At 46.8% G+C, this 26,788-nt stretch overlaps 1 protein-coding gene across 1 annotated transcript in view; it reads left to right on the top strand.

Annotated features, from left to right (window-relative positions):
* Positions 1–26,788, top strand: part of NUP210 (nucleoporin 210) — a 353,934-nt gene that overhangs the window by 251,803 nt on the left and 75,343 nt on the right. The window contains exons 30-33 of the mRNA XM_077452181.1: positions 13,412–13,586; positions 20,725–20,900; positions 22,228–22,448; positions 22,638–22,774. Coding sequence (XP_077308307.1) covers positions 13,412–13,586; positions 20,725–20,900; positions 22,228–22,448; positions 22,638–22,774 — 709 coding nt within the window. The remainder of the gene's footprint in view (positions 1–13,411; positions 13,587–20,724; positions 20,901–22,227; positions 22,449–22,637; positions 22,775–26,788) is intronic.

Raw genomic sequence — 26,788 nt, 5'->3', positions numbered from 1 at the left:
TCTGGTCAAAAGTTTATACGCCATTTCTGATGTCTTAGAGGATCCCGAGGAGGCATGAGCCAGTGTTAGGATTTGTGACTGCTGGGACGGAGACAGCTCCATTTGTAGTTCCCTTTCCCAGTACCGTAGAAAGGAGGGGGTACCCGTAGAGGTGAGGGACAGCAAGGCCTGATAGAAGTACGAAACTGGCCGCTCAATCGGGTCAGGTTCAGCAAATGCGGTTTCCACAGGTGTAAGCTCCGCCAGGGTGCGCAGGGGTTTTGGGAGCATGCGAACAAAGTTCAACAGTTGATGATGTTTCCAGCGATCCATGTAGGAAATGGAGGAGTCACCCATGATGGAAGCAAGAGGTAGCACCCCGGATGGGCCGGTGAACTGATGGAGATAGGTGTTAGTGCCCAGCCGCCACGGGTGAATCTGAGGGTCCATATTACCCGGTGGGAAAAAGTTGTGACCCACCAAGGGCATCAGGGGGGAGTTATGCAGCCAGCCATTTCTCTTACAGATAGAGTCCCATACCATCAAGGAGGAGTGTGTAAGTGGGGACGTGGTAGGCAAAAGGGTTCGGAACTTCTTCGGTATCCACATCAGCGTGGAAGGTTCAGCTCCACAAAGGTCTGTTTCCACATTTACCCAGAGTTTCGTGCCCTTGCAATACTTTAAGTCAGAGAGTCTGGTCAGCACAACGGCCCTATAGTAGAGTTTGAAATCTGGTACAGCTAAACCCCCGCTACACTTAGGGCGGATGAGGAGTGTTCTATTCAGCCTGGGCCTTCTCCTATTCCATATGTACCGGTATACCATAGATGTCAAAATTGTAAAAAACCCCACCGGTATTCCAAACGGGACCATCTGCAACATGAAGAGCACCCTGGGCAGCAAGTTCATCTTAACCAGGCCTATTCTTCCCAGCCAAGAATGTCGTAGCTGGGACCACTTTTGGATATCGGATCTAAGAGTGTTGAGTAAAGGCAGAAAGTTAGCGCGGAAAAGGGACGATAATGAGGGCGTTAGGTAAATGCCCAAATATTTCATGGAGCTCAGCTGCCAGTTAAAGGGATAGTTCTTTTTCAGGTGGGATACTTGTTTGGCGGGTACAGAGATGTTTAACATTTCCGATTTGGACATATTGATTTTAAAGTTTGACACCACGCCGTAGGCCGAAAACTCGAACATAAGATTTGGAAGGGTGGTCAGAGGCTGTTGCACATAGAACAAAATATCGTCCGCGTAAGCCGCGTATTTGTGTTCCGTCGTACCAATGGTAACACCACGTATATTCGGATTTTGTCTAACAAGGGATAAAAATGGTTCTAGGGATATCGCGAATAAAATCGGCGAGAGCGGGCACCCCTGACGAGTGCCGTTGTATAGGGTGAAGGGGTCACTAAGGGTTCCGTTAATCCGTATCTGAGCTGTGGGGCAGTGGTACAACGCCGCTATTTGGGAGCGCAAAGTGGGACCTATGCCCAGGTGCGCCAGCGTAGCCATAAGGAAGTCCCAGTCCACCCTGTCAAACGCCTTCTCAGCATCCGTGGAGAGTAACAGGGTGGGCTGGGCAGTCCGCCGCACATATGCCATCAAGGAGAGTGTGCGGAGGGAGTTATCCCGCGCTTCCCTCCCGGGGATGAATCCTGTCTGATCCCGTGAAATCCATTGTGGCACCAGGGGGAGCAGCCTATTCGCTATAGCTTTAGCATAAATCTTCGCATCTATATTCAAGAGCGAGATAGGGCGGTAGCTCGCGCAGTCACTAGGGTCCTTGCCCTCCTTGGGTAATACCGTGATATGTGCATGAGTGGTCTCCGGGCGAAGGTCCCCGCCGTCCGAGGTCACGTTAGCATATCTGGTCAAGTACGGCATCAGTATGTCAGCGTACGCTCTATAATACGATACCGTGAGGCCGTCTGGACCCGGTGCCTTACCGCGCGCCATAGCTTTCATGGCGCCCAGAAGCTCCGCAGTCGTCAACTCCCCCTCCAAGGAAGCCAAAACCTCCTCGGGGAGTTTCGGGAGAGCGGCGCGGGCCAGATAGTCCCCAATAAGGCGTCTCCGAGCCTCTCTATCATGGTCCCCCTGGTGCACCCGATACAGGCGCTGGTAAAAGTCCCGGAATGTCTTGGCTATACGGGGTGTCTCGAACACCAAGTCTCCCGAGGGGGTCTTAACTTTGGCAATAAACGCTGCATTCTTCCGCTGTCGCACCGAATTAGCCAGCAGTCTACTGGGCCTATCGCCCCACTCATAAAAACGGTGAGCTACCAACCGCGCGCGACGTTTGTGGTCTAAATGAAGGAGAGACTTCAGGGTCTCCCGTTTTTCCGTTAAGGCGTGGAAAAGGGCTGGAGTCTGGTTCAACTTATGTCGGCGTTCTAAGTCAGTAATGTCCCGCAACAAGTTGGCCTGTTGAGTTAAGCGCTCCCTCTTTTTCCTAGAACCCAATTCTATAAACTTTCCTCTAATATACACCTTGTGGGCCTCCCAAAGCACTCCCGGTGAAACTTCAGGACTGACATTAGTCTTAAAATAAAACTCCAAACTATCACCCATCACCTTTTTATCCGCTTCTTCGGCTATAAGGTCCTCGTTCAATTTCCAATTAGTGGCCTTCAGGGGTATGGACGCCACGCTAATGGTTAAGGATATCGGAGCATGGTCCGAAATGGGGGAGGAGTCAATACTTGACTTCACTACGAGCGGAAGATGTTGGTGGTCAATGAAGCATAAATCTATTCTAGAGTAGGTTTGGTGCACCGGGGAAAAGTAGGTAAAGTCCCTTTCCCGTGGGTGAGCAATTCTCCAGACATCCATCAATTGTAGGTCATGGAGTCGAGAACGTATATACCTTATTCCCCTGCCGGAAAGCGAGGAACCACCCCTAGAGGTGTCCAGAGTAGGTTCCAAGGGAACATTAAAATCGCCTGCTAGGAGAATGCATCCACGTGCAAAGTTCCGCAGGGAGCTAAGTGTGGAAGCCAAGAAACGCACCTGGTTTTTGTTAGGGGAGTATAAGGTGGCCAAAGTACACTGCATGCTGCCCAAGGTGCCCCGCAGAAACAGAAAACGTCCCGCAGGATCACACAACATTTCCTCAAACGTGAACGCGGTTCCCCTACGAAGCCCGATGGCCACACCCTTGGCTTTAGAGATGTCCGAGAGGCTGTAGTACCACGTAGGGTACTGTGGTGAGTGTAACCTAACTCGAGTCGTCTGCGTGAGGTGGGTCTCCTGGAGGAAGACCAGTTCCCTATATAAATTGTGTCTCTTCCCTGGGGCGTATAGGCCCCGTACATTAAAAGATACAATGTTCACAGTAGCCATGGGGTCTCAGGAGGAGGAACCGCGATCACCACAACATTATCAATACAATACCAAGGCGGTCTGCCGCCAGAGAGGGGGGAGGGGAACAGAGGAGGTGGAGGCAGTAGACAGAAAAGGTGAGAGAGAAGAGGACAGGAGAAAGAAAGGCAACAAAAAAATACAAGGCCCCACCTTAGTGGGAGAAACAAATTGAACCAAAAAAGGTGCTGTCGAGAAACAGCCATTAGTGCACGCATTACTATGCCGTGCAAGAGCGGGCTGCGTGACCGCCACAGGGCCCCCACGCCCGCCACCCCAACGGGGGAACGGACGCCGAGGCCCCGCGCCGGGCAGCCCCCGCTCAAAAAGGGGGAGGCGGGACGCAGGCAGCCGGGCGCAAACCACACCATAAAGGTCCAAGGCAGCGCCCCGCGGTCCGGTGCCGACACCCAGGCAGAAAAATCTATGAATAACATCATCCAAAACCTAAAGCGCCTGTACAGAACAATATTGGTATAAAACTGAGGCGGTAGGGTACCCAATGGGGGGGGGGGAGAGGGGAACCATGAGTCAGATACGCTCCAGAGGCACAGCGAGGAAGATGAAGAAATGTCACGCCAATAAAAAGACAAAGGGCAAAAGTGCAGCGATGTTCATATCCAGACCGAGGGCCCCCTAGGGGTGCTCAGCCCTGGCCTGCAAAAACACGTTGTCGCCAGAGGCGGTCAGCTTCCCCGCACAAACTTAGTAAAAAAAACATTCAGGCGGTATGCCCCACAGATGCAAGTAGACGTCCTGAACAGGTAACCAAGCTGAACAAATTGGTGAGCAGGATGCCCTTTCAAGGGCGGCAATCAGGTGCAGAAGTACGGCGGGCACGGCTCACTCTCTGCCAGCCCTGGTCGGTCCCAGCGGGCAGGGGCGGGATGCCTTCATGCCATCCAGGTAGTTCTGGGGTAGGAACGGACATATCCGTGCAGAATTTGGACAGCTCCTCCGGAAATCGAAGTATTGCGGTTTTGCCATCTCTAGATGCGATCAAGGCCGCAGGGAAGCCCCACCTATATTTAATGGACGCCGCCCGGAGCAGTTCCGTGAGGGGCCTTAAGGCCCTGCGTCGGTCCAAGGTTTCTTTAGCGAGATCCGGGAAAAAGGATAGCATCGCCCCATGAAAATCAAACGGATTAGCTCCCTTAGCTTTCTGCATAATCAGTTCCTTTTCAGGATAATGGTGGACCCGGCAAATAATGTCCCGTGGGACGTCTGTAGCAAGATTGCGTGGGCGGAGTGCCCTGTGCACCCGGTCAATCTTCAAAGGGGCGTCAGGTGCTCGTCCCAGAAGGCTATTAAAAATGCCCCGAACGGATGGTAACAGATCGTCGTCTCCAGTCGCTTCGGGAAGTCCCCGAATCCGAACGTTATTACGTCTGTTACGATTCTCTTGATCCTCGATCTTGTAAACGGTCGTACGATGCGAAATGGCAAGTTGACGTGTAGTCGCCTGGAGGGATCGAATAGCGTTCGCGTGGCGATCGAGACGTTGCTCCGACTCTTCAACACGAACCAATACTTGCGAGAGATCCGAACGAACTGCGGAGACCTCCTTCCTGATGACCCGCTCGAGGTTCAGCAGCATGGCGGCGAGATCGGAGGTAGTAGGGAGATCGCTCACTCTTGGCGCCGCTCCGGCGGAAGGATGTGACCCACCCTTCGGCCCCCGAGCCCGCCGAGGACTCGGGCGAGCGCGACCTCCGGTCCGGCCCATCGCGGGATGCGGAATCCACTCTACTCCGCGGCTTGCGGCCTAGGTCGTCCTGCTCTTCCACCTCGTCCGGTTCCACGGAAAGGAATCGCTTAATCGACCCCGTCGAGGCTCCTTTCTTGGGCAGAGACTTGCCCGTCCGCCGGCCCATCACTCAGGTAGGAAAAATATGAGTTTTTGGATGATTTTATGTATATTTCTCGGTGTCGGCCTCGGAGCTCACAGAGCACACGTCTGCTCTAGCACATCACCAGGCCACGCCCCCAGATAAGTTGTTTTTAACCACTTGAGAAGTATCCTGTATATTCTCTTTCATTACCACATTGTAATCACCAGACGGCTGCAACACGGGCCTTCATTTCCGGCAGGGCATCCCTGGACGTCCTCCCGAGCAAGCGCAATCTGAGTGACCCTGCGGGTCGCACGCAGCGCGCTCTGTGATCGCCGAGTCTGAGACTCGGCTGATGATAGATCCAAGTAAGGGGTCGATCCCGTCCCCTTACCACATGATCAGCTATCAGCCAATGATGGCTGATCATGTGATCTAAACAGGTAATCTGTATTCTTCCCCCCCCCCCCCCACGTTGTCAGCGCGAGGGGGGGGGAAAGCCGATCACCGGCTTCTGTCAAAGGGACATTGTCCCTCACTCAGAAAGCTGCAGGTGTGCCCACCAATGTCCCCTGCCAGTGCCACCTACCAGTGCCCATAGTGCCACCCATCAATGCCCACCAGTGCTGCCACTCATTGCCTATCACTGTCTAATAATCAGTATCACAGATCAGTGCTGGCTACCAGTGCCACCTTATCAGTGCATATCACTGCCCATCAGTGCAGCCTCATCAGCACACATCGGGGAAGGAGAATTTCCGGTTTTCAAAATTTTATAACAAACTATGAATTTTTTTTTTTTCCAAAATTTCGGTCCCTTTTTGTTAAGCAAAAAATAAAAAAAACCAGCAGCAATTAAATACCGCTAAAAGAAAGCTCTATTGATGTGGATAAAAATGTAATTTGGGTAAACTGTAGCATGACCGCACAATTCAAAGAGTGACAGCGCTCAAAATTGGTCTGAGCAGGAAGGGGGTTTAAGTACCCAGTAAGCAAAATGACCCCACTATTGTTAATGATCAGTTGCAGTTTATGCTCTGGAATACACGTGCGTTCATCAGCGTGCTTTTAGTCCATTGATACTTCAGCTGAAAGCCTGTACAGTGAGCAGTATGGCAGTTAGCTGGAGGAAGAGTTTGCAGGAGCCTGACATTGCACCCCCTTTGCAGGCTCCTGTGGGGAAAAAAAGTAAATAAATGCACTTTTCTCTTTTGTTCATTGATGGACACAGCTTCTTTAATTCTTGACCTTAGGGTTGTCACGCCACCTTCAGGTGAGGACTAGGCAGAACATGTAAAAACAGCAAGACTAAACAGCACCGTCCAGTGGACGGTTCCTCTGGCCCCTCTAACCCCTCACCCTACAGCTCAGTTTTTTCTGCCTAGTGTAGAAGGACCTGGCTCCCTGAGCGGACCATTGGTCCTGGGAATTTTTTAATTTTTTTCTGCAATTTTGATCTTGTGATCTACAATCAACAGCTGGGCTGGGTGACAGGCTGGATAATATAGATAATATAGATCCCTGTAGTCTCCCCAGCCTGGCCATTGAGCATTAGCAGACCGTAGCTGTGTGCTACGTCAGACACGACATGCCCCTTCTGCTCCAGGGGGGGCCGGTGAGCTATATGCTTCGGGGCACACATGGCCGGTCTACTGCTGTCCATGTCAGTGTGCCATGGCCAACACCCACCCCGTACTGCTGATGGGTCTGTGGTGGAATGTGTCCATCAATCCCAACAGGAGGGCTAAGTGCGGCGCTCTCTGCCTCAGCAGAAAACAGCAGCTGGGCATTCCCAGGGAGGTCTACTTGGGGGGTCTCTCACTCTCCCTTTCCTCTCTCCCTATCCCTCATTCCCTCCTCCCCCTGCTGGGGCCGCTGTGTGACAGCATGTGGTGCAGCGTATGTACCTGACTGGGGGGGGGGGGCTCTGGGCTTTGGCATTTGTGTACCTTGCATTAAGTTGTGGCAGGCAAGTGAGGGTCAGCATGGCGTCAGAAGCTGGCACTTCTTGCCCAGACCTCTCTGCTTTGGCAACCAGATCACCTCCTAAAAAATGTGGTGCCTATGGACGCTTTATCGGCAGTCCTGGAGACCTTTGTTGCCAGGGTGGAAGTGGTGTGCGGGGCGCAAGGGGGTAAAAAACGCCCCCTGCCCCCCCGTGTTTTGGGGAGCGCTTTGATTCCAACTCGGGCCCCACGGTGACTGGTGGCCCCTGTTCTGACGTGTCAGAGGATGCGGACCAGGTCCGTTTGGACAGTTAGTATGACTCCGGGTTAGAGCAGGAAAAAGCGCTAGCAGGAGCACTTATCACTGCAGTTCATGATACCGTGAAGATACAGGATGCTGCAGGATTTTGGGTCCCGCAAACTGGCCTGCACGCCTAAGGTGTTTCCGTTTTTGACTTATTTTGAAAAGTTCATCTACAAGGAATGGGGAAGCCCGCAACCGGCCTGTTCAGTCCCAAGAAGAATGGCAGTGCGTTACCCCCTTTGAGGAGCGCCTCATGAAAAAAATGGTAGTCTCCTCTGGTCGTTGACCCCCCGGTATCCAGGCTAAATAAAGTAGCCACGATTCCGGTAGAAGGGACTCCTGCCTTCAAGGGCCTTGCCGACAGGAGGGCAGAGGCAGTGGCACCGGTCCATGTTTATGGTGGTGGGGTCGGCGTTACGACCTGTGCTGGCCACGGCCTTGGTGTTGCAGACGCTTACTGAATGGGAAAAGTTGTTGCACCATGAATTGGAGAAGCAACAGTCTCCCCCGGTCTGCGCAGAACTGGCAGATCAGTTAGTGCATGGCCTTAAGTATGTTTGATACGGTCCCCTTGCTCTCTAGAGCATCAGTATCATCAGTGGTGCTACGGCGCCTGATTTGGCTGAAATGCTGGTCTGGGGGCCAGTCATCTAAAAAAGCACTGGTGGATTTGCCTTCCAAGGTGAGAGGCTATTTGGCGTTTCGCTGGATGACATTATTAACCACTTAACGCCCGTCCTATAGGCAAATGACGGCTGCAAAGTGGTTTCAAAATCCTGACTGGACGTCCTCAGGATTTTTGAGCCACTGCGCGCCCCCGGGGGCACACATCGCGGCAATCGTTGTTGCGGGGTGTCAGTCTGACACCACGCAACTACGATCTCTGCAATGAGTTGTCGCCCCCTCCCCCCCCCCCCCCCCCCAGGATGCCTACACTGGACCACCAGGGATGCCCAGCACCAGGTATGCTAACCTAGACCACCAGGGATGCCAGTCAGTGGCCACAATGGATGCCAATCAGTGCCCACAATGGGCATCACTGATTGGCATGCATTATTTGGCACTGATGGGCAACATTGTATTGTATTAATGGATGCCAATCAGTGCCCATCCGTGCCGCCTATCAGTGCCCATCCGTGCCACCCATCAGTGCCCATCTGTGCCGCTCATTAGTGCCCATCCGTAGTGCCCATCCATGCCGCCCATCAGTGCCCATCCGTGCCGCCCATCAGTGCCCATCCGTGCCACTTCATTGGTGCCACCTCATCAGTGCCCATCAGTGGAGGAGAAAACTTGTTTATTTACCAAGTTTTGAAACGGAAACAAAACAAAAAATTTTTTTTCAAAAAATAAAAGCCGTAGAGGTGATCAGATACGACCAAAATAAAGCTCTATTTGTGGGAAAACAATGATAAAAATTTCATTTGGGTACAGTGTAGCATGACCGCGCAATTGTTATTCAAAGTGCGACAGCGATGAAACCTCAAAATTGGTCCGGGCAGGAAGGTGTTTAAGTGCCTGGTATTGAGGTGGTTAAAAATGTTACCGGTGGGAAGAGCATGTTGCTCCCACAGTCCAGGAAGGCTAAGGAGCCACGCCATAGGCAAGGGTCCACTTTTTCCGCACAGAAACGTCTTTTTCGCCCGCCCGAGTCGGCAGGTAAGAGTTCCCAGTCCGACAAAGCACCTGCTGAAGGACAAAAGCGTCCCTGGTTTCGCAAGCCAAACAAGTCTGCAAGCAAAAATGTTAGCGCATGAAGGTTTGCCCCCCCTCGCCAACTCTCAGGTCGGGGGTCGCCCCTTGGAGTTTACAGCTCTGGGACCTCCCTGCTGTTCGATCAACGGGTCTGCAAACTGGTTTCATTGGGATACAAGATAGTTTTTCTTGTCCACCAAACAGATTTTTCCCCTCCAAACCTACCTCTACTTCCGGCTTGTCGGGAAACCCTGTTCGGGGCAGTACAGGAGCTGCTGCTGCGTGGGGTGATAGTACCTGTACCGACGCTGGAGAGGTTTCAGGGATTATACTCCAATCTGTAGTCCCCAAAAAGGAAGAGGTACGTCCCATCCTGGACTTGAAGGCCCTCAACAGCTTTCTGAAAGTGCAAAGGTTCAGAATGGAATCTGTTCGCTCTGTGGTCGCTGCACTCCATCAGGGGGACTTCCTGGTGTCCTTGGATATCAAGGATGCGTACCCATGTACCTCAGGCATCAGAGGTTTCTGCCATTTGGGGAGGAACACTGCCAGTTTGTGGCTCTCCCTTTTGGCCTGGCATCAGCACCCGAGTCTTTACCAAAGTGTTGGCTCCAATTCTGGCACTGATAAGGCAACATGGGATCGCAATCGTGGGTTACCTAGACAACCTCCTGAAAGCAGCTTTCCCCTCAGAATTAAGGGAGGATGTAGCGATCACCAATGAGACTCTGGCAGTTTGGTTGGGTGCTGAACCTAAAGAAATCTGTGTTAGTGCCGACTCAATGCCTGGAGTACCTGGGCTTACTATTGGACTCCTCAGAAGCGAGAGTTTTTTTCTCCCTTCAGACAAGCTGCAGACTCTTCAAGTTGCGGTGAAGTTGTTGGTGAACCGCAGGTGGTTTTCACTGTGCTTCTGCATGCGAGTTCTGGGCCCCATGGTAGCCACTTTCGAAGTGGTACTGTATGCTCAATTTCACACTCTAGTCCTGCAAAAGGAGATTTTGTCAAAATGGAACAAATCTCCATTATCCCTGGATTGTCAATTTCGGGTGAGCCAGTTAATCAGGGATTCCCTTCTCTGGTGGATGAGGTCTCCAGCCCTTCGGTCTGGGAGATCGTTCCTTCCTCTCCATTGGACACTGATCACAACAGATGCCAGCCTGACCAGTTGGGGGGGGGGGGGGATTGGGCATACAGTCAGCCCAGGGCCTCTGGTAGCAGGAAGAATCCCAACTGCTGATCAATGTGCTCGCGCTTTGGGCTTCTTTGCCTAAGGTGGAGCCCACCAGATATGGACTACCTGGCCTCTCGGCTCAATTGGAAGGTGCAGGGGTTTGTGTCCGGGACGAGACCCCTGGGTGGACACGTCAGATGCGTTGGTGGCTCCATGGGAGCATTATCGGCTGATTTATGCCTTTAACCACCTCAAACTTCTATCACATCTTCTGCGCAGAGTGGAGGCTGAGGGGATTCTGGTGATTCTGATTGCCCCAGATTGGCCTCGACGTCCTTGGTACGCCGACCTAGTACACAACTGGTGGCGGATGTTTCTTGGCGGTTGCCGATGCGAGAGGACCTTCGCAAGGTCTGATACTTCATCCTGCTTTACCGTCGTTGGTTTTAACGGCATTGCTGTTGAAAACCAGGTACTAAGGGACCGAGGTCTTTCAGACTCTGTAATTTCCACTAGGCTGAGGGCACTGAAGTCGTCTCAAAAGATTTACCATCGTACGTGGAAAGGCTTACATCTCTGTGTGAGATGGGGTGGCGTCTGCGCACATATTTAGTTTCCAAGATCCTGCTATTTTTGCAGAGAGGAGTGGATCAGAAACTTGCCTTAAGCACCATCAAGGGGCAGATATCAGCCTTGGCTGTCTTTTTCCAATTTCCCTTGGCGACTCACTTATTGGTGGGTACCTTTGTGCAAGAGGTTCAACACGTAGTCACTCCAGTTCGACCACCACTACCTCCATGGGATCTGAATCTGGTGCTATCGGCGCTCCAGAAACCGACCTTTTGAAAACATTAGGGAGATTCCCTTGTTAACTCTTTCTCAGAAAGTAGTCTTTCTAGTGGCTATTGCATCTGCCAGGAGGTTCTCTGAGTTGGCGGCCTCGTCATGCAAGTCTCGCTACTTGGTCATTCACAAGGATGAGGCGGTGCTACGTCCGCAGCCATCTTTCCTTCCAAAGGTGGTTTCGGCATTCCATCTAAATAAGCACATCGTGTTACCATCCCTATGTCCTAAGCCGACACACCTGAAAGAAGTTGCCTTACATTCCCTGGACATGGTCCGGGCTCTATGGGTGTATGTCTGCTACGGTTCCTTTCCGGAAGTCACTCTCTCGGTGGCTGGTCCGAAAAAATGTCTGACTGTCTCGTCCACCAGATCGTGGTTCAGGCCTATGCCTTAAAGGGGCGGGTGCCCCCTTTTACTATTTTTGGCTCATTCCACCAGGGCAATTGGAACCTCCTGGGCTTTCCGACATCAAGCGTCTGTCTCCCGGGTGTGTAAGGTGGCGACTTGTTTGTCCGTTCACACTTTCACAAAATTCTACAAAGTTGACATTTTCGGCCGCTTGCTTCGGCCGCAAGGTTTTACAGGTGGCTGTGTAAGGTTGCAATTTACACTTTCTTTCAGTTACCCGTTTGTTGTGAACGCATCTTTTGATGCATAAGTTGGCCGCAGGTTTTGATGGCGGCCGTTTTAAGATGGCAACTCCTCTGTTGAGGTGTTCCTTTTGGTGTGGGCGAAGTTATGTTTTGCTGTTTCCACCCCTCGTTTTTTGACAGTGCTTGGGGACGTCCCTAAGGTCAAGAATTAAAGGAGCTGTGTCCGTCACTGAATGAAAGAGAAAATGGGATTTTTGTACTCGCCGTAAAATCCTTTTCTCTGAAGTTCATTGACGTACACAGCACCCACCCCTCCTATTTGTTTGTGCTGCTTTTTGACGAACTGAGCTGCAGGAAGCAGGGTGAGGGGTTATAGCCAAAGGGACTGCCCCCTGGGTGGTGCTGTGCAGTCTTGCTGTTTTTACATGTTCTGCCTAGTCATCTCCTGAAGGTGGCGTGATAAACCTAAGGTCAGTGAATGAATGAAAGACTTGTGTAGCGCTGCAACTGCGAACTGAATCGCCTTGAGGCGCTTAGATCCGTTCTGTGCTTCCTGCTTGTTAGAAGAGGTGGGTCTTGAGTTTTTTTCCTGAAGGCCTGATGGTTTTCTTCCATGCTTGGACTGTGAATCTTCGTTCTCCCTTGGATTTTTATTGGGATTTAGGGTTGAGGAGGAGGTTTTGGCTAGTTGATCGAAGTCTGGGGATGGGTGTGTAATGTAGTAAGGTCAAGAATTAAAGGAGCTGTGTCCGTCAATGAACTTCAGAGAATAGGATTTCACGGAGTACAAAAATTCCCTTTTTTTTTTTTCACTGCTAAAAATTCTAAATTTTTTTAAAGGTCAACTTGGCTTTTAAAAAAAGAATCCTATGATTATTGGTGGTCAGTGGCTCTTTATGCGTGTACGGACTCCACTTTGCTCAGCAGGTATCGATCTGCTGATCCCTGCTGAGCAGGGGGATTACAGGTCCATCTCCGCTCACTGTGAGGAGATGGACCTATTAAAGCCCAGCTGTCCTCTATGAAGATCGGATGATAATGGACTAACTGTCAGTTTTTCATCCAATCCAATTTTCCAGATGAATGGAAAATAGGGTTCCCATCTGTCTGGATTTCAAGGACAGGATCGAATATCACAGATGACATCCACCGCTTCATAGAGCTGAATGGGTCTGCCTGAAAAACTGACAGGCGGACCCACTTGGAAAGCCCGTGTGAAAGGGGCCGAAGGGGAGCTTCCTATTTTGTGAATGGGTTATATGTTCGTAAACACTACTAGTAGTTACACTTGTCATAGTTGCGATTTGCTCCTCAGCTATTACAAGGTACAGAGCTACTTTTGGCACTGCACATACGCATCTCAGCTGTCCAGTGACACATCCTTTCATGAACCCACTAGCCATCCAAGCTTGTTTCCTGAGATGCCATTTATAAAGGGCTCTCCAGAAATAAACTATCACCTCCCTGACATTTTTTTTTTCCCCACCATACAGCAGTACAGAGATGGTTTTAGAAGAACGTTGGTAAGAAACAGAATATTAAACCATCTCCTATAAATGGTCAGCTATAGTAGAGTAAGTGGGGATTTTTTCAGTTGTATCTTTTACAGTAGACGGTATAGATTGTTTCTGTATGTGTTATATTGGTGTGCTTATTACAAAGGAATATCTTTTTGGTTACAGAGACCGAGCAGCGACTGTTAGCTACAGAGTATTAAATGGTCTAAAGAAGCCGCCTGTTGTACAGGTTGATGATAATGGTCTGCTGACATCAGGTTCTTTTACTGGTATTTCCACCATGGAAGTCAACTCTCAGGAGCCATTTGGAATTAACCAAACAATTATTGTCTCTGTTAAGGTAATGTATACAAATGCTTTAAGTCCTTCTATATTTAACTGTTTTACTGCCTATACGAGATTGGCTTTATGCTTGACACTTGCATTTTGTATTAAATCCGCTGTGATGTAGACAACCTGAGTTAGACAAGGGCAGAGTTGCCGCGTGTGTAATAGTGACATAATTTATAATTAGCAATGTTATTCATTTCCTGGCTTGTAAAAGCCATGCTTGAGGCAATTCTTTACAGCCACGCTTTGGTTTTGATTGATTTACCAAGGAAAAGTAGAGCTGCAGTAGAGTCAACACTCGGTGAGTTCATAAAAAGCTCAAATCACTGAAAATCGGTTTCAAAAGGCCCCACCATTCAGTGTCAGTGCTGGGTTCCAGGGCTTGGGCTGTCTGAGAAAAAAGTTGGTTTTGTGACAATTGGTTTTGTAGAATAAAATTACCTCCATCGTCTGTAGGGATCAGCCTGTTGGCCTTAGGATTTTCAGATCACCTACAGCACCAAAGACCTTTCCGTTACACACGCTTTGAGGTGTTCCTGTATGCAGATTGAGTGATCATTTGGATCTACTCTATTTGGGATGGAGTCAGTCAAACTGTGGTCTGTATTCACTGTGGCTTTGCCATCGACACATCTGAACACAGACACCACTAGGACAATACTGGGTGTTCTTACTTTTTAGGATTTCACTGAACAGCAGCTAGAATCTCCCCATAAAGCCCAGTTTTCATTGGTGGCCTTTGCCTTGCACCCTGTACTGGTTCTGACCTTAATCTGTGAAACTGGCAAAGTGGATTAAATCCCTTTTTAAAGAGATCTCACCACCACTGTTGTATACCTCTTTAAAGTAAAAGGCAGATTGTTAAAAAAATAAAATAAATATAAACTGTTAAAGTGACATATGTATTTCAATCAGAAAAGATTTTATACATACAGATAGATCTAGAAAATGGAGGGCTATTTTAAAGCAAAAGTCAACTTTTTGGGCTGAAAAGATGCAGCTTCAGTTACAATAGTGACAGTAGTTGCTTGGAGCATTGGTGACCATTGACACACTCCATACTTGAGAAAGTAAATGTGGCAACCAGGAGTTTATACATATTTTTCTCTGGGCTGCTGTAGAAGTGATTTGAGCAGCTATTAAACCCCAACTACTATTATCTGTGTTCTATCATCAATGGGGTGCAGAAGAGACATTAGACCTCTGATATCTCCTTAAAGAGAACCTGTCCTCTACACTATGCCAGCCTCCTTTAGTTAGACTTAAAGTTAACTTGGTGTTACTAAACCCACATCAGAAAAATCAGTCTGTATATGCAGTAAATCATGCTTGTTATACTCGCTGTGGAATCCTAAAGGATTAATCCTCCACACTGTGTAAACAGGCTGTTTGATCCTGTCTTCTCTGGTCGCCCTCCTTCTACAGTCCCCAAACCATCTCTTGGTAGAACAGAGCTTTGGGGGCTGCACATGCTGCTCAGTTTGGTGTGCTTGAGTTTTTTTTGTTTTTTGTTTTTTTTTCTTGGCGAGTGCATGTGATCAGCACAGGGCCAATCGGCACTGTCCAGACAGAGGGTCATGGGGTCCTGCAGCCTCATAGGACAATCAGGGGAGAATGAAAACTCCTGCTCTAACTGCTGATAAGAAAGGGGATTTAGCAATTTATATTAACTAAAACTATTGTATTTGCATGTACTGTGGGAGATCAGATATAGTGAATGCAGGGTTCTGGGTTTAGCAACACTTTAAATGAAAAAAGTTTTTAGGTATTGTAGTTTTTTGCCATTGCATGGGTGCACGCAGTGTTGAGGCTGGATATATTTTGTATCCTTTCACATCACCCAACTTCACCTTTTATATTTTATTCAAACATCAAGTAGTATTATGGGTCTGTATGCACTATAAGTCATTTCAAGCCATAGAATTCACATTGTTCAATATAAACTCTTCATTTGTCACTGTTGTCACTGTTGTATCCTGCAGGATCCTCACAACTTGCCAACCAAAAATCTGAAGCAACTGTAATGCCAAATATTCATTAGACATATAATATTCTACTCAATCTCTCCTTTGGAATTACATGCAAGTCATACTTCCTAAAAGATTGATGCTTTGTGTGTACCTATATTGTCCAAGTCAGAACACCATCATAAGGGCTCATTTACACTTGTTTTGACTTTAAAGTGGTTGTTAACCCACTCATATGAATGTACATAACCTGCTTGTGTCCTAATAACAGTAGCTCCTGTCTGTGTGTTTGATTTAAAAAATGCCTCCTTTACTATATTGCAGAGCGGTTCCCCATGATCATGTCACCAGCCACCTCTCTCCTCTGCCCGGCTGACAGATACAGTGGGCGAGGCCGAGATTCCCCTGCCGACGTCACCTGGAAGATGTGAGGAGGAGAGAGTCGGCCGGTCACATAACCATGGGAAGCCGCTCCGAAATCCGGTAAAGGAGGCATTTTTTTTTTTTATTAAAACACACACAAGAGCTACTGTTATTGGGACACAAGCAGGATGATATAAGCTTTAAAAAGTTATGAGTGTTAAAAGGTGTTAAAGGTTTAGTGTTAAAAGGGGCCAAATGACACAACACAAGCACTGTGCTGTATAAAATGCTTTAAAGGAACAGGATCCATTATTTTTATTTTTTTTTAATCTTTGGTTTAACAAACGCTTTAACACACATTAACCACTTGCAGACCGGACCATTTTGCTGGTCAAAGACCAGACCACTTTTTGCGATTCGGCACTGCGTCGCTTTAACTGCGACATTGCGGCGGACACAGCGGACATCTTTGACACATTTTTGGGACCATTGTCATTTATACAGTAATGCAGTGATTCCTGTGTAAATGACACTGGCAGTGAAGGGGTTAACCAGAGGGTGGCAGTGTAGGGGTTAAGTGTTCCTAGGGGTGTGTTACTATTTGTGGGGGGGGCTGGACTTTCATTTAGTGAACACTGATCTCTGCTCCAATCACATGGAGCAGAGATCAGCGTCACTAGTTGCTAGGCAGAATGGGGAAATGCTGTTTACACAGCATTTCCTCCATTCAGCCATCCTGTGAGACAATCATGGGTATGCCCGCATCGATCGAGCCCGCGGGACCCGCGACCGGACTCACGGGGGTCCCGACCGTTGCGGCAGCGCGCTCACGATGGCAGGGCGGCATTGATGATTGGACGTACCTGTACGCCAATATGCCTGCCCGTGTCATTCTGCCGACCTACATCGGCATGCGCCGGTCGGGAACCAGTTAAAGCTCTTACCACTTCAACATGCTTTTTGGGGGGCTTGTTTACACTTGCTTTGATTGCTTCAACATGCATTTTTGATGCGTTTTAGAAGTTCTGCAAATGTCCTGTATGTTCATTGATTTTTTTTTAATTGTTTTAAAGGGGCTCACCAGAACCCCCAACTCTGTAATACCCCAGCTTATTAGTACACCTGTTTATCAGATTTCCAGCTCATTAGTACCCTTGTTTAGCAGATCCCTGGATCAGTAGTACACCCAGCTAACCTTCAGATCTGCTAACCCCTTCCAACTCTGCTGATCCTCTGTTTTGCACTTGCCCCAGGCCCCCACCCCCGCTATATTGACCCCATGTTGCTCGCAACGTGTGATATCTGCGAGTTTCTCCCAATCTGGTCTTCCTGCTCTGCTTATCCTCCACTGCTCAGTGCTTGTTCTGCGATCCCCGCTCAACTTTCCTGATAGCATTTCCACATTGTGCACAATGTCTTCTGACTGCTAGTTGCTCTGCTCCAGGCTCCCCTTACCACCCTGCTGCTCCCTGCTACACACCAGGTGTGACATCTGCACAAGACACGCCTAGAGTATATACACCTGAACCAGAAGTGGGTATGAATGTCTTTCTGGTTCGCTTATTGGTTTCCCAGTTCATCTTGGGATGTCGAAAACCTTTCTTCTGATCTCCCATAGCATACAGCAGGGCTCTGCCAGGTCCATCCCTGCACAATGAGCAGAGACGGGTCCGTCATTTGCCGGCTCAGTGGGGATCAACGGAGGGATCTCCCACTGAGCTGGCGGAGTCCGCTGAGCGGATCTGCCCCTTGTGAAAGGGGCCCTACAGTGGGCTGTTTGAATCTGGTTTAAATCCCTTCTGTGCATGGACTGACCCAGTTTTGTTATACATGTATAAACAGAGACCAATGTATATATGTACACGATTTTAATGATACTAACCACATTAAGAAACCATTCTGCAAAATTCAAAGCAGTGCCATGGCTAGCATGTTTAATAATTGCTTGCCTTATGTGGAAAAGTTCTAGCCCTGGAAGTGCCAAGAGGGGGAGGGGTAAATGCTCCATGTCTTCTCATCTTGCCCAGTACTCCAAGAATTCTGGAAGCAAGGTAAACACTGGATTCTGAAATTAACAGATATTCAAATGCCTTATGATGCAGCAGCTTTCCTCTTGCATCTCACCCCTATGTTGATGACAAGCTATAAGTGGTTGCTGCTGCTATATTTACTTAATGCTGCAACGAGTAGCATCCCCTTATTTTGGAAACAAATGGCTGCTTCCCTATCAACTTCTAGAAGAAATTATTTTCTCTGCAAATCAGTGGGAGGATCATTTCCAGAAAACGTGGTTCTGCTGAACTGAATTCACTTTCTTAAATACAGGGATATAGTGGGCTCTCAAGCATGACATGACAGGCTAACATATATGCCGCAATTGAGGACCCTGTGGGGTATGTGTAGAATGTCTGCACATACTTACCTGTCCTATTACACCTCCCCCTCTACAGTGAACCTCCAATTTATTTTTTCCCTTCTTTTCTGGTCTCAAGCGGCAGTGGAAGGTCATGCTCTCTTTGCAACCCATAAACTGAGTGGCTAGATGAGTATGATCTCTTGAGTCTACCCAAACAGGGAAGGTTCATCTCTATGCTTGCTATCTAAGCTACAGTGTGAGTTACTGAAAATATTTCTCAAGTGAGGTTTTCATATTTTTCTGATGAATATATCCTGATGACCATGATGTGATTTTTATTTTTGTCTTTTCCAGAAGCCAAATTTGGTTTCTTGCTTCCTTCTCTGTATATTCTGAAAATGAGGCCCCTTTCACAAGGACGGACTGTTCAGGTCCATCTGACAGTTTTTTAGGGGGGGCCTGAACGGACATTCCATGCAGGTCTATGGAGCGACTGATGTCAGCAGTGACCTTGTCCGCTGATGTCCGATCCACTAAAGTCAGACATATGGCGATACGTTCGCATCCGTCCTGGCAAATTGGATGAGATCTGATGAAAATGGACATGCTGTCTGTTTTCGTCCGATCCCTCCATGGGAATCCACGGTGCTCTGACAGGCCCCTCCCAGCTCAGTGAGCAGAGACGGACCTGTCATCAGCCGGCTCAGTGGAGATCAACGGAGAGATCTCCTGCTGAGCGGATCCACCGCGTGTGAATGAGGCCTAACGAATAAAAAAAAAAACTATTTCCAAAAATACATTTTGGCTGCAACATTAAATCAAAACCTAAATTCCTGCTTCTCTTTTCAATAGTTGCAGCCCTAAATTGTGGTATCCATGCAGAAGCACAAATTGGCAACATAGTTTGTAGTTACATGATGCTAAGGCGAGGTTTGCTCTGCCTAACAATAGCCATGAGCTATGTATGCTGTCAATCAGGCTCTGTGGGCAGGTTGGGAGGTGCTGATCGACGATATTTGTTTAGTGCATACAGCAAGTCTTGTCTATTTGAATCCAGACAGTCAAATAGGAGGAAACTACTTTTTCTTCACGATTTCTGCTGTCTCCAAATCTCTTAGCTCTTGCCTAAAGAAAATCCTTTTGTTTAACATTGACCTTAATGTAACTCATTCTGCTTACCAAGCCTGGCTGATAGAATTTTGTAATGTAGGCTATGGTCAGGGACCATTCTGAAATAGGTAATACTTTATCCTAGTGGGTTGTCTTTTATTTTTTTTAGGTCTCTGATTTGGTGTTCTTACATAGTTTGGCAAGTGCATTCACCACTTACAAAATAAAGATGTTGGCTCCCCCCAATTAGCATGTGTAAATACCACATGCCATCTTAATCCCAAACCAAATCACACCATAAGGGGTGTTTTTAAAGCATCAGCGTTACTACAAATAATCCCACATACGGTATATCTAAAATCATGAGGTTTTTTCATTACAATCTTATTATACAAACATCATATACAAGTAAGTATATTCCATCATGAATGTAAATCCATACATTAATACATATTTACAGAATGTTCCCATGTACACATGTTCCATAACCAAACTGTCTGATGGTGTTTTATATTTTGTGATGCATATCAAACTGATTAGCTACTGCAGATTACACATACAATTATCACATACAGACGGCACCTAAAGCTGTAACGCATTTCACAGAGTGATTTCTTTCAGAGAAGAAATTAAATTATAATCCGCAATTGTATGCATATCAATAAGGTATATTTGTACATATTAGAACATATTAGAACATTCACATGATACATTTTGTTTAATGTACAGTATGTTGACTTGCATGTTTTTCATTTAACATTCTACATACGCATATATCGATCTCTATGGGACTGCAGGGGGTCAGATGGAACCCTTGGACCCCTGGGGAGTGCCCTCAAAGGTGGGATTTTCTGTGGAATGATGGAATAAATATTCATCACTGAGATACTATTAAATGAACATCAAAATTGCATCCACTTTCATAGTGCAAAGATGATATTTGCCTTTCTTAAACAGGGCTCATCTGTGAAACACAGCTTTAGTTGCCATCCTTCTGTGGTTATCTACCGCAGATTATCCCAACGATTATAGGTTTGATATCTATCACAGAGTATAAAATGCCATCAGTTTAGTTAAGGCATGTATGTGTATTGAAACGGTCTACAAACATACTGTTCAATAACACATGGATATACATTTATGATAGAATATTCCTTAGTTTATAAGATGATTTTGTTTCGAAATTGTGAATAAAATCTTGTGATTTTAGATTTGTTTGCTTTTTTATTATACTAGCTACCAAAACGGATACATCAACCTGAGGGTCTGGAAATCAAATGTAGCGACTGGTTGATGGCACTCTTTATGGATTGTTTAGGCTCATATATTTTTGCTCTTTCTTGTTTTTACAGGTATCTCCAGTTTCATATATGCGCATTGAAACTAGTCCTGTCCTTCAAACAGAAACAAGTCACTTATTGTCTACAATTCCATTGGGAATAACCTTGCATTTTTCAGCCCATTTCCATGACAACACTGGGGAAGTTTTTCATGCTCAGAATTCTGTTCTTAAGTTTGCTATTAACAGGCAAGTGCTTTTTTTCTGACGATCTGTATCTTGGGAACAGAAGGGTAGTGCACTTTAACTTTGTAATGCGTTAACTTGGGGTTGGCAATAGAGGTCGACCGATATGGGTTTTTTTGGTGGCCGATGCCGATATATGATGCAGATATTTTAGGCCGATTTTTTTTTTTTTTTTTTTTTTTTTTTCCTTCACCTCATAAACTCGCCCACTCCCATTCCACTCCCCCCTGCTTGCTCTTGTCACTCTATCGCACACTTTATGTCCACAGTACACTGATTGGAAGCACTGGTGCTGATTGGCGTCACTGGCTGAAAACCCTGGCACTGATAGGTGGCATTGGCTGAGTTCCATATAGTGTAACTGTGTGTGAAACTGACATATGTAACTGAATGCAGAGAGAGACCAGCTGTCAAAATTCAGCGGTGCTGTAGGGGGTGGGCGGGGCTATCAAAAGCGAGCCATTCAGTGGGTTGCTTAAAAGGGGGGAGGGGCCACATACACATAGCTGGACTGCCCAGATCCCATCCCATTGGCTGGTGTTTGATAGCTGCTGGGTCCCACCCACCCCCGACATCGCCACTGAATTTGCAGCAGCTCTGGAAAGCATCCCATTCATGTCATTTGGAATGCAGCAGCTGCACGGACACCACCGCTGCTTTTGATTTGACATCCATGTGGGTGCATGTCCCTAAACTGACACTTTCTGCATTTGGGGTTGTGCACCTGCACTCACACAGATGTCAGATTGGGAGCAGCGACTGTGCGTGCATCCGCTGCATGGAACTGCCTGCACAGGGATGCATGAAACACCTGTGCTCGTAAACATAGCTCCCTAACACAGGTCTACGCTTTAGTAAAAAAAATAAAAATAAAGGGATTGGACTGGGGGAGTTGCTAGTTTCTTCTTATTATTGTTATTATTTATTTATTTTTTTAAGGCCCCTGCCACACCCCTGTGATCTTTGATCTCCATTTTGTTCAGGTAGATCGCCTCTCAAAGGTTGCCTTCCCCCTGCTTTAAGTAATCTTCAGTGCAAACCAACTACAATTATTTTTTTGCTTTGATTGTTGCCATGTGGTTTAAGATAATTTGTACTATGTAACCAATTCCTATTACCACCTAAAGAAATTTATTGGTATTCCATGTGTGTTAAAGTCATTACAAAGATTACTTTTTTTTTTGTAGACAGTATAAAATCCTTATTTTAATTTTAGGAAGAATGTGCTTCTTCAAACCACATGATGGCAGTATTACAGCACTTAATATTATTTTTTGTAGTAATACTTAATATTTGTATGTGTGAATTATATGTTTCCTTTTCATTTTAGAGATGATTTTGTACAAATTGGTAAGGGACCCACAAATGACAGTTTTGTCATGCGCACAGTCAATGTTGGATACACTATCTTAAGTGTGTGGGATGCTGAGAACCCAGGAATCTCGGACTATATTCCCCTGCCTGTCCAGCACAGTATATACCCTAGTCTAAATGAAGAAGTTGTAGTTGGTGATATAATCTGTTTTACAAGCACAGTTGCCAGTCAAAAAGGTGAGTTATTAAAGTAATCTCCACATTCAAATGTGTGTATAGTATACATACTACTCCTGACCTGATACAGGACTTTGGTGCTTAATTTTTAAACTTCTAGCTCTCTAACCGTTCTCATTGTGTTTATATTCTAAAGATACTTTATATTCATAATAACAGCAGTAAGTGGCATGTACACTTTCTTGACAGGTTTGGCTGGTACATGGAGTTCTTCCTCCATCGCCACACTTCAGATTGATCCCAGAACAGGTGCTGCTTTAGCAAGAGATTCCGGATTTGTGACTGTTTATTATGAAATTCCTGGGTTCCTTAAGTCTTATCGTGAGGTAAAAAGGCATACAATTAATCCATAAACTAAAAATGAATGCATATATGATATAGTGTGTATAAATGTGTCCTTACAATAAGTAGTGGTGGTTGCATCGCCATTAACAATGGGCCTGTTCTACTCATTGGCCTATAAAATGTTTGTAAGAACAGAGTAAAAACTAAACCTGGTTACTCAGGCAGGTACAGAGTAAATCAGTACAAAATGATCATGGTTGTTTTCTCTGTCGCACAAGGAACCCTGCAGCTAGCAGCAACTTGGATAGCTAGGAGACTAAGGAAACCAGCTGCCTAATTCCAAGGCATCTCTCCTTCACTGGCTTAACAAGTAATACGGCTTTCTGCTGCTACTCCCTTGCTTAGAGTGAGATTCTGCAAAGACCTAACACAAATATGCTGAACCACCGGACTGGACTTTTTTCTGTGGGGCCGCATATTTGCATATCCCCTTTGTGCTGAGAGCGCGCTGCACAGCGCACTCCCAGCACTGAGACTGGGGTCTCACTGTGAGCCCCGTACTAATGATCGAAACCTGAAACTCCCGATTCTGGGTCCCCTGATCACTGTGGTAGCCTCTGATTGGCTACTACGGTGATCAGTCATTGCAAAGCCCGCCCCTGTGTTTCTCTGTGAATGGAGAGAAAAGATGCTTTGGTGTAAGTTTATTAAATTGAGAAGCTTCCTTGCGTTGAGTTCTCGGAGGAAAAGTATCTCCTCTGCAGCCTGTTTATGTAGCTGAGGACTATTGTTCTCAAAGAGAAAACGGAGAAGTTTTTCCTCTGAAAACTGCTGAGATCTGAGTAAAAGGGGGTGGGGCTGCCTGTAATCTCATGAGATTACAGCGTAGCCAAGTTTAACAAGTGAAACCAAAGTTAAAAAGAACACGCAATTACATTCACTATGTAGATAACTAATATATATATATATATATATATATATATTACACACGCCATATTAACAGAAGTATTGGGACGCCTGTCTACACGCACGTGAACTTTAATGGCATCCTAATTTTAGCTCGTAGGGTTCAATATTGAGTTGGCCCACCCTTTGCAGCTATAACCGCTTCACCTCTTCTGGGAAGGCGGTCCACAAGGTTTGGTAATGTGCCTATGGGAATGTTTGGCCTGGCTCGCAGTCTACGCTCAAATTCATGCCAAAGGTGTTCTGTCTTGTTGAGGTCAGGACTATGTGCAGACCAGTCTCAAGTTCCTACACCCCAAACTTGTTCATCCATGCCTTTATGGACCTCGCTTTGTGCACTGGCCCAAATCATTTGGTGGAGGGGGGATTATGGTGTGGGGTTGTTTTTCAGGGGTTGGGCTTGGCCCCTTAATTCCAGTGAAGGGAACACATAAGGCATCAGCATGCCAAGAGATTTTGCACATTTTCATGCTCCCAAGTTTGTGGGGACAGTTTGGCAATGGCCCCTTCCTGATCCAACATGACTTCGCACCAGTGCACAACAAGGTCCATAAAGACATGGATGAGAGAGTTTGGGGTGGAGTGACTTGGCTGGCCTGCACAGAGTCCTGACCTCAACATGATAGAACACCTTTGGGGTGAATTGGAGTGGAGACACTGAGCCAGGCCTTGTCGTCCACATCAGTGCCTGATCTCACAAATGCGCTTCTGGAAGAATGATCAAACATTCCCATTCCCATTCACTCCTAAATCTTGTGGACAGCCTTTCCAGAAGAGTTGAAGCTGCTATAGCTGCAAAGTGTGGGCCAACTCCATATTGAACCCTACAGACTAAGACTGGGATGCCAATAAATCTCATGTGCATGTAAAGGCAGTCGTCGCAATACTTTTGGTAATGGTATATGTGTGTGTGTATATGTGTGTGTGTGTGTGTGTGTATATGTGTGTGTGTGTGTGTGTGTATATATATATATATATATATATATGTACACGCAGTATAAGTATCTTACAAAAATTAAAACACCACTCACATTTTCATGTGACAACACTGAAGAAATTATACTTTGCTACAATGTAAAGTAGTGAATGTACAGCTTGTATAACTGTGTAAGTTTGCTGTCCCCTCAAAATAACTCGACACACAGCTATTAATGTGTAAACCACTGGCAACAAAAGTGAGTACACCCCTAAGTGAAAATGTCCAAATTGGGCATATTTATCCATATTCCCTCCCTGATGTCATGTGACTCGTTAGTGTTACAAGGTCTCAGGTGTAAATGAGGAGCAGGTGTGTTAAATTTGGTGTTATCGTTCTCTCTCTCTCTCTCTCATACTGGTCACTGGAAGTTCAACATGGCACCTCATGGCTAAGAACTATATGAGGATCTGAAAAAAAGAATTGTTGCTCTGCAAGATGGGCTAGGCTATAAGAAGATTGTCAAGACCCTGAAACTGAGCTGCAGCACGGTGGCCAAGATCATACAGTGGTTTAACAGGACAGGTTCCACTCGGAACAGGCCTCGCCATGGTTGACTAAAGAAGTGCACGTGCTCAGCTTCATATACAGAGACTGTCTTTGGGAAATGGGCGTTATGAGTTTCGCCAGCATTGCTGTAGAGGTTGAAGGGGTGGGGGGGGTCACCCGGCCAATGCTCAGACCATACGCCGTACACTGCGTAAAATTGGTCTGCATGGCTGTCATTCCAGAAGGAAGCATCTTATAAAGATGATGCACAAAGCCCGCAAACAGTTTGCTGTAGACAAGCAGACTAAGGACGTGCATTATTGGAACCATGTCCTGTGGTCTGATGAGACCAAGATAAACTTATTTGGTTCAGATGGTGTCAAGCGTGTGTGGTGGTAACCAGGTGAGGAGTACAAAGACAAGTGTGTCTTGCCTACAGTGAAGCATGGTGGTGGGAGTGTCATGGTCTGGGGTTTTATGAGTGCTGCCAGCACTGGGGCGCTACAGTTCATTGAGGGAACCATGAATGCCAACATGTACCGTGACACACTGAAGCAGAGCATGATCCCCTCCCTCTGGAGACTGGGCCCGCAGGGCAGTATTCCAACATAAGGACCCCAAACACACCTCCAAGACGACCACTGCCTTGCTAATGAAGCTGAGGGTAAAGATGATGGGCTAGCCAAGCATGTCTCCAGACCTGAAATAAAAAAGATGCATCTCTGTGCTATGGTGGGGCGGCAGTTGACAGATAAGTAATGCACCAAACTATTAAACAATCCTTAAGAAAAAGTGTGTAACACCAAAAGTAAATGAACAGCGATGAGAATACTGTGTTTTAAATTGATAGCGCAGTGAAATAAAGTCCAAAAGTGTGTTAAGGTGAAATATATAGCGAGAGAGAGAAGTCCAATCATGTGGATGGAAATCAACAATAAAAATGAATGTAGTGAAAAATAGATTTAAATGCACAGTCCCATGATAAAATCAGCAATATAAACTCATAGGTGAAAACGCGAGTTCAGTGCGAAGGTTACCCTTTGATTACGTCCTATTGGACGAGTAGCTTCGGGAAGCAGACACTAGTGCTGATGTCAGGCAACTATCCGATAACGGGTCGGCAGCGGCAACCATTGTCACATGTTTTTATGATTCATTTTATTTTGGCTTTTAACTTTTCCAATAAATACTACACTATGGAGACTTCATATGGCTCCTGGTGAGCTTTATTTACTACAGCTACATCTGGATGGTGCGAGTTGCTGAACAGCCTTCCCCACAACAAAAGGTGGATCTACAGTGCGTATTTGCTGTTGCAACGGCAGCCAGCTTTTTTGGCGAGTCTCCAAATTCGCCACCAAATTTTTGTGCACATCTTCGCACTGAACTATTGTGTTTTCACCTATAGGTTTATCTTGCTGATCCTATCATGGGAATGTACATTTAAATCTATATTTCTTTATCATACATCATGGGACACAGCACCATAGTAATTACTATGTGGTTATAGAGGCACCTTCAGGTGATTGACACTGGTATACCCAATACAGGAAGTTCACTCCCCTATATACCCCTCCTCCTTCCAGGAGTACCTCCGTTTTTTCACCAGTGTCTAAGATGTTGG

The sequence above is a fragment of the Lithobates pipiens genome, unplaced genomic scaffold (genome assembly GCF_037356315.1).
Source record: "Lithobates pipiens isolate NorthernLeopardFrog02 unplaced genomic scaffold, aLitPip1_a1.2 Scaffold_23, whole genome shotgun sequence".
Taxonomy (NCBI): Eukaryota; Metazoa; Chordata; class Amphibia; order Anura; family Ranidae; genus Lithobates; species Lithobates pipiens.
The sequence above is the reverse complement of the archived record's forward strand: the minus strand, read 5'-3'. Positions and strand labels throughout refer to the sequence as shown.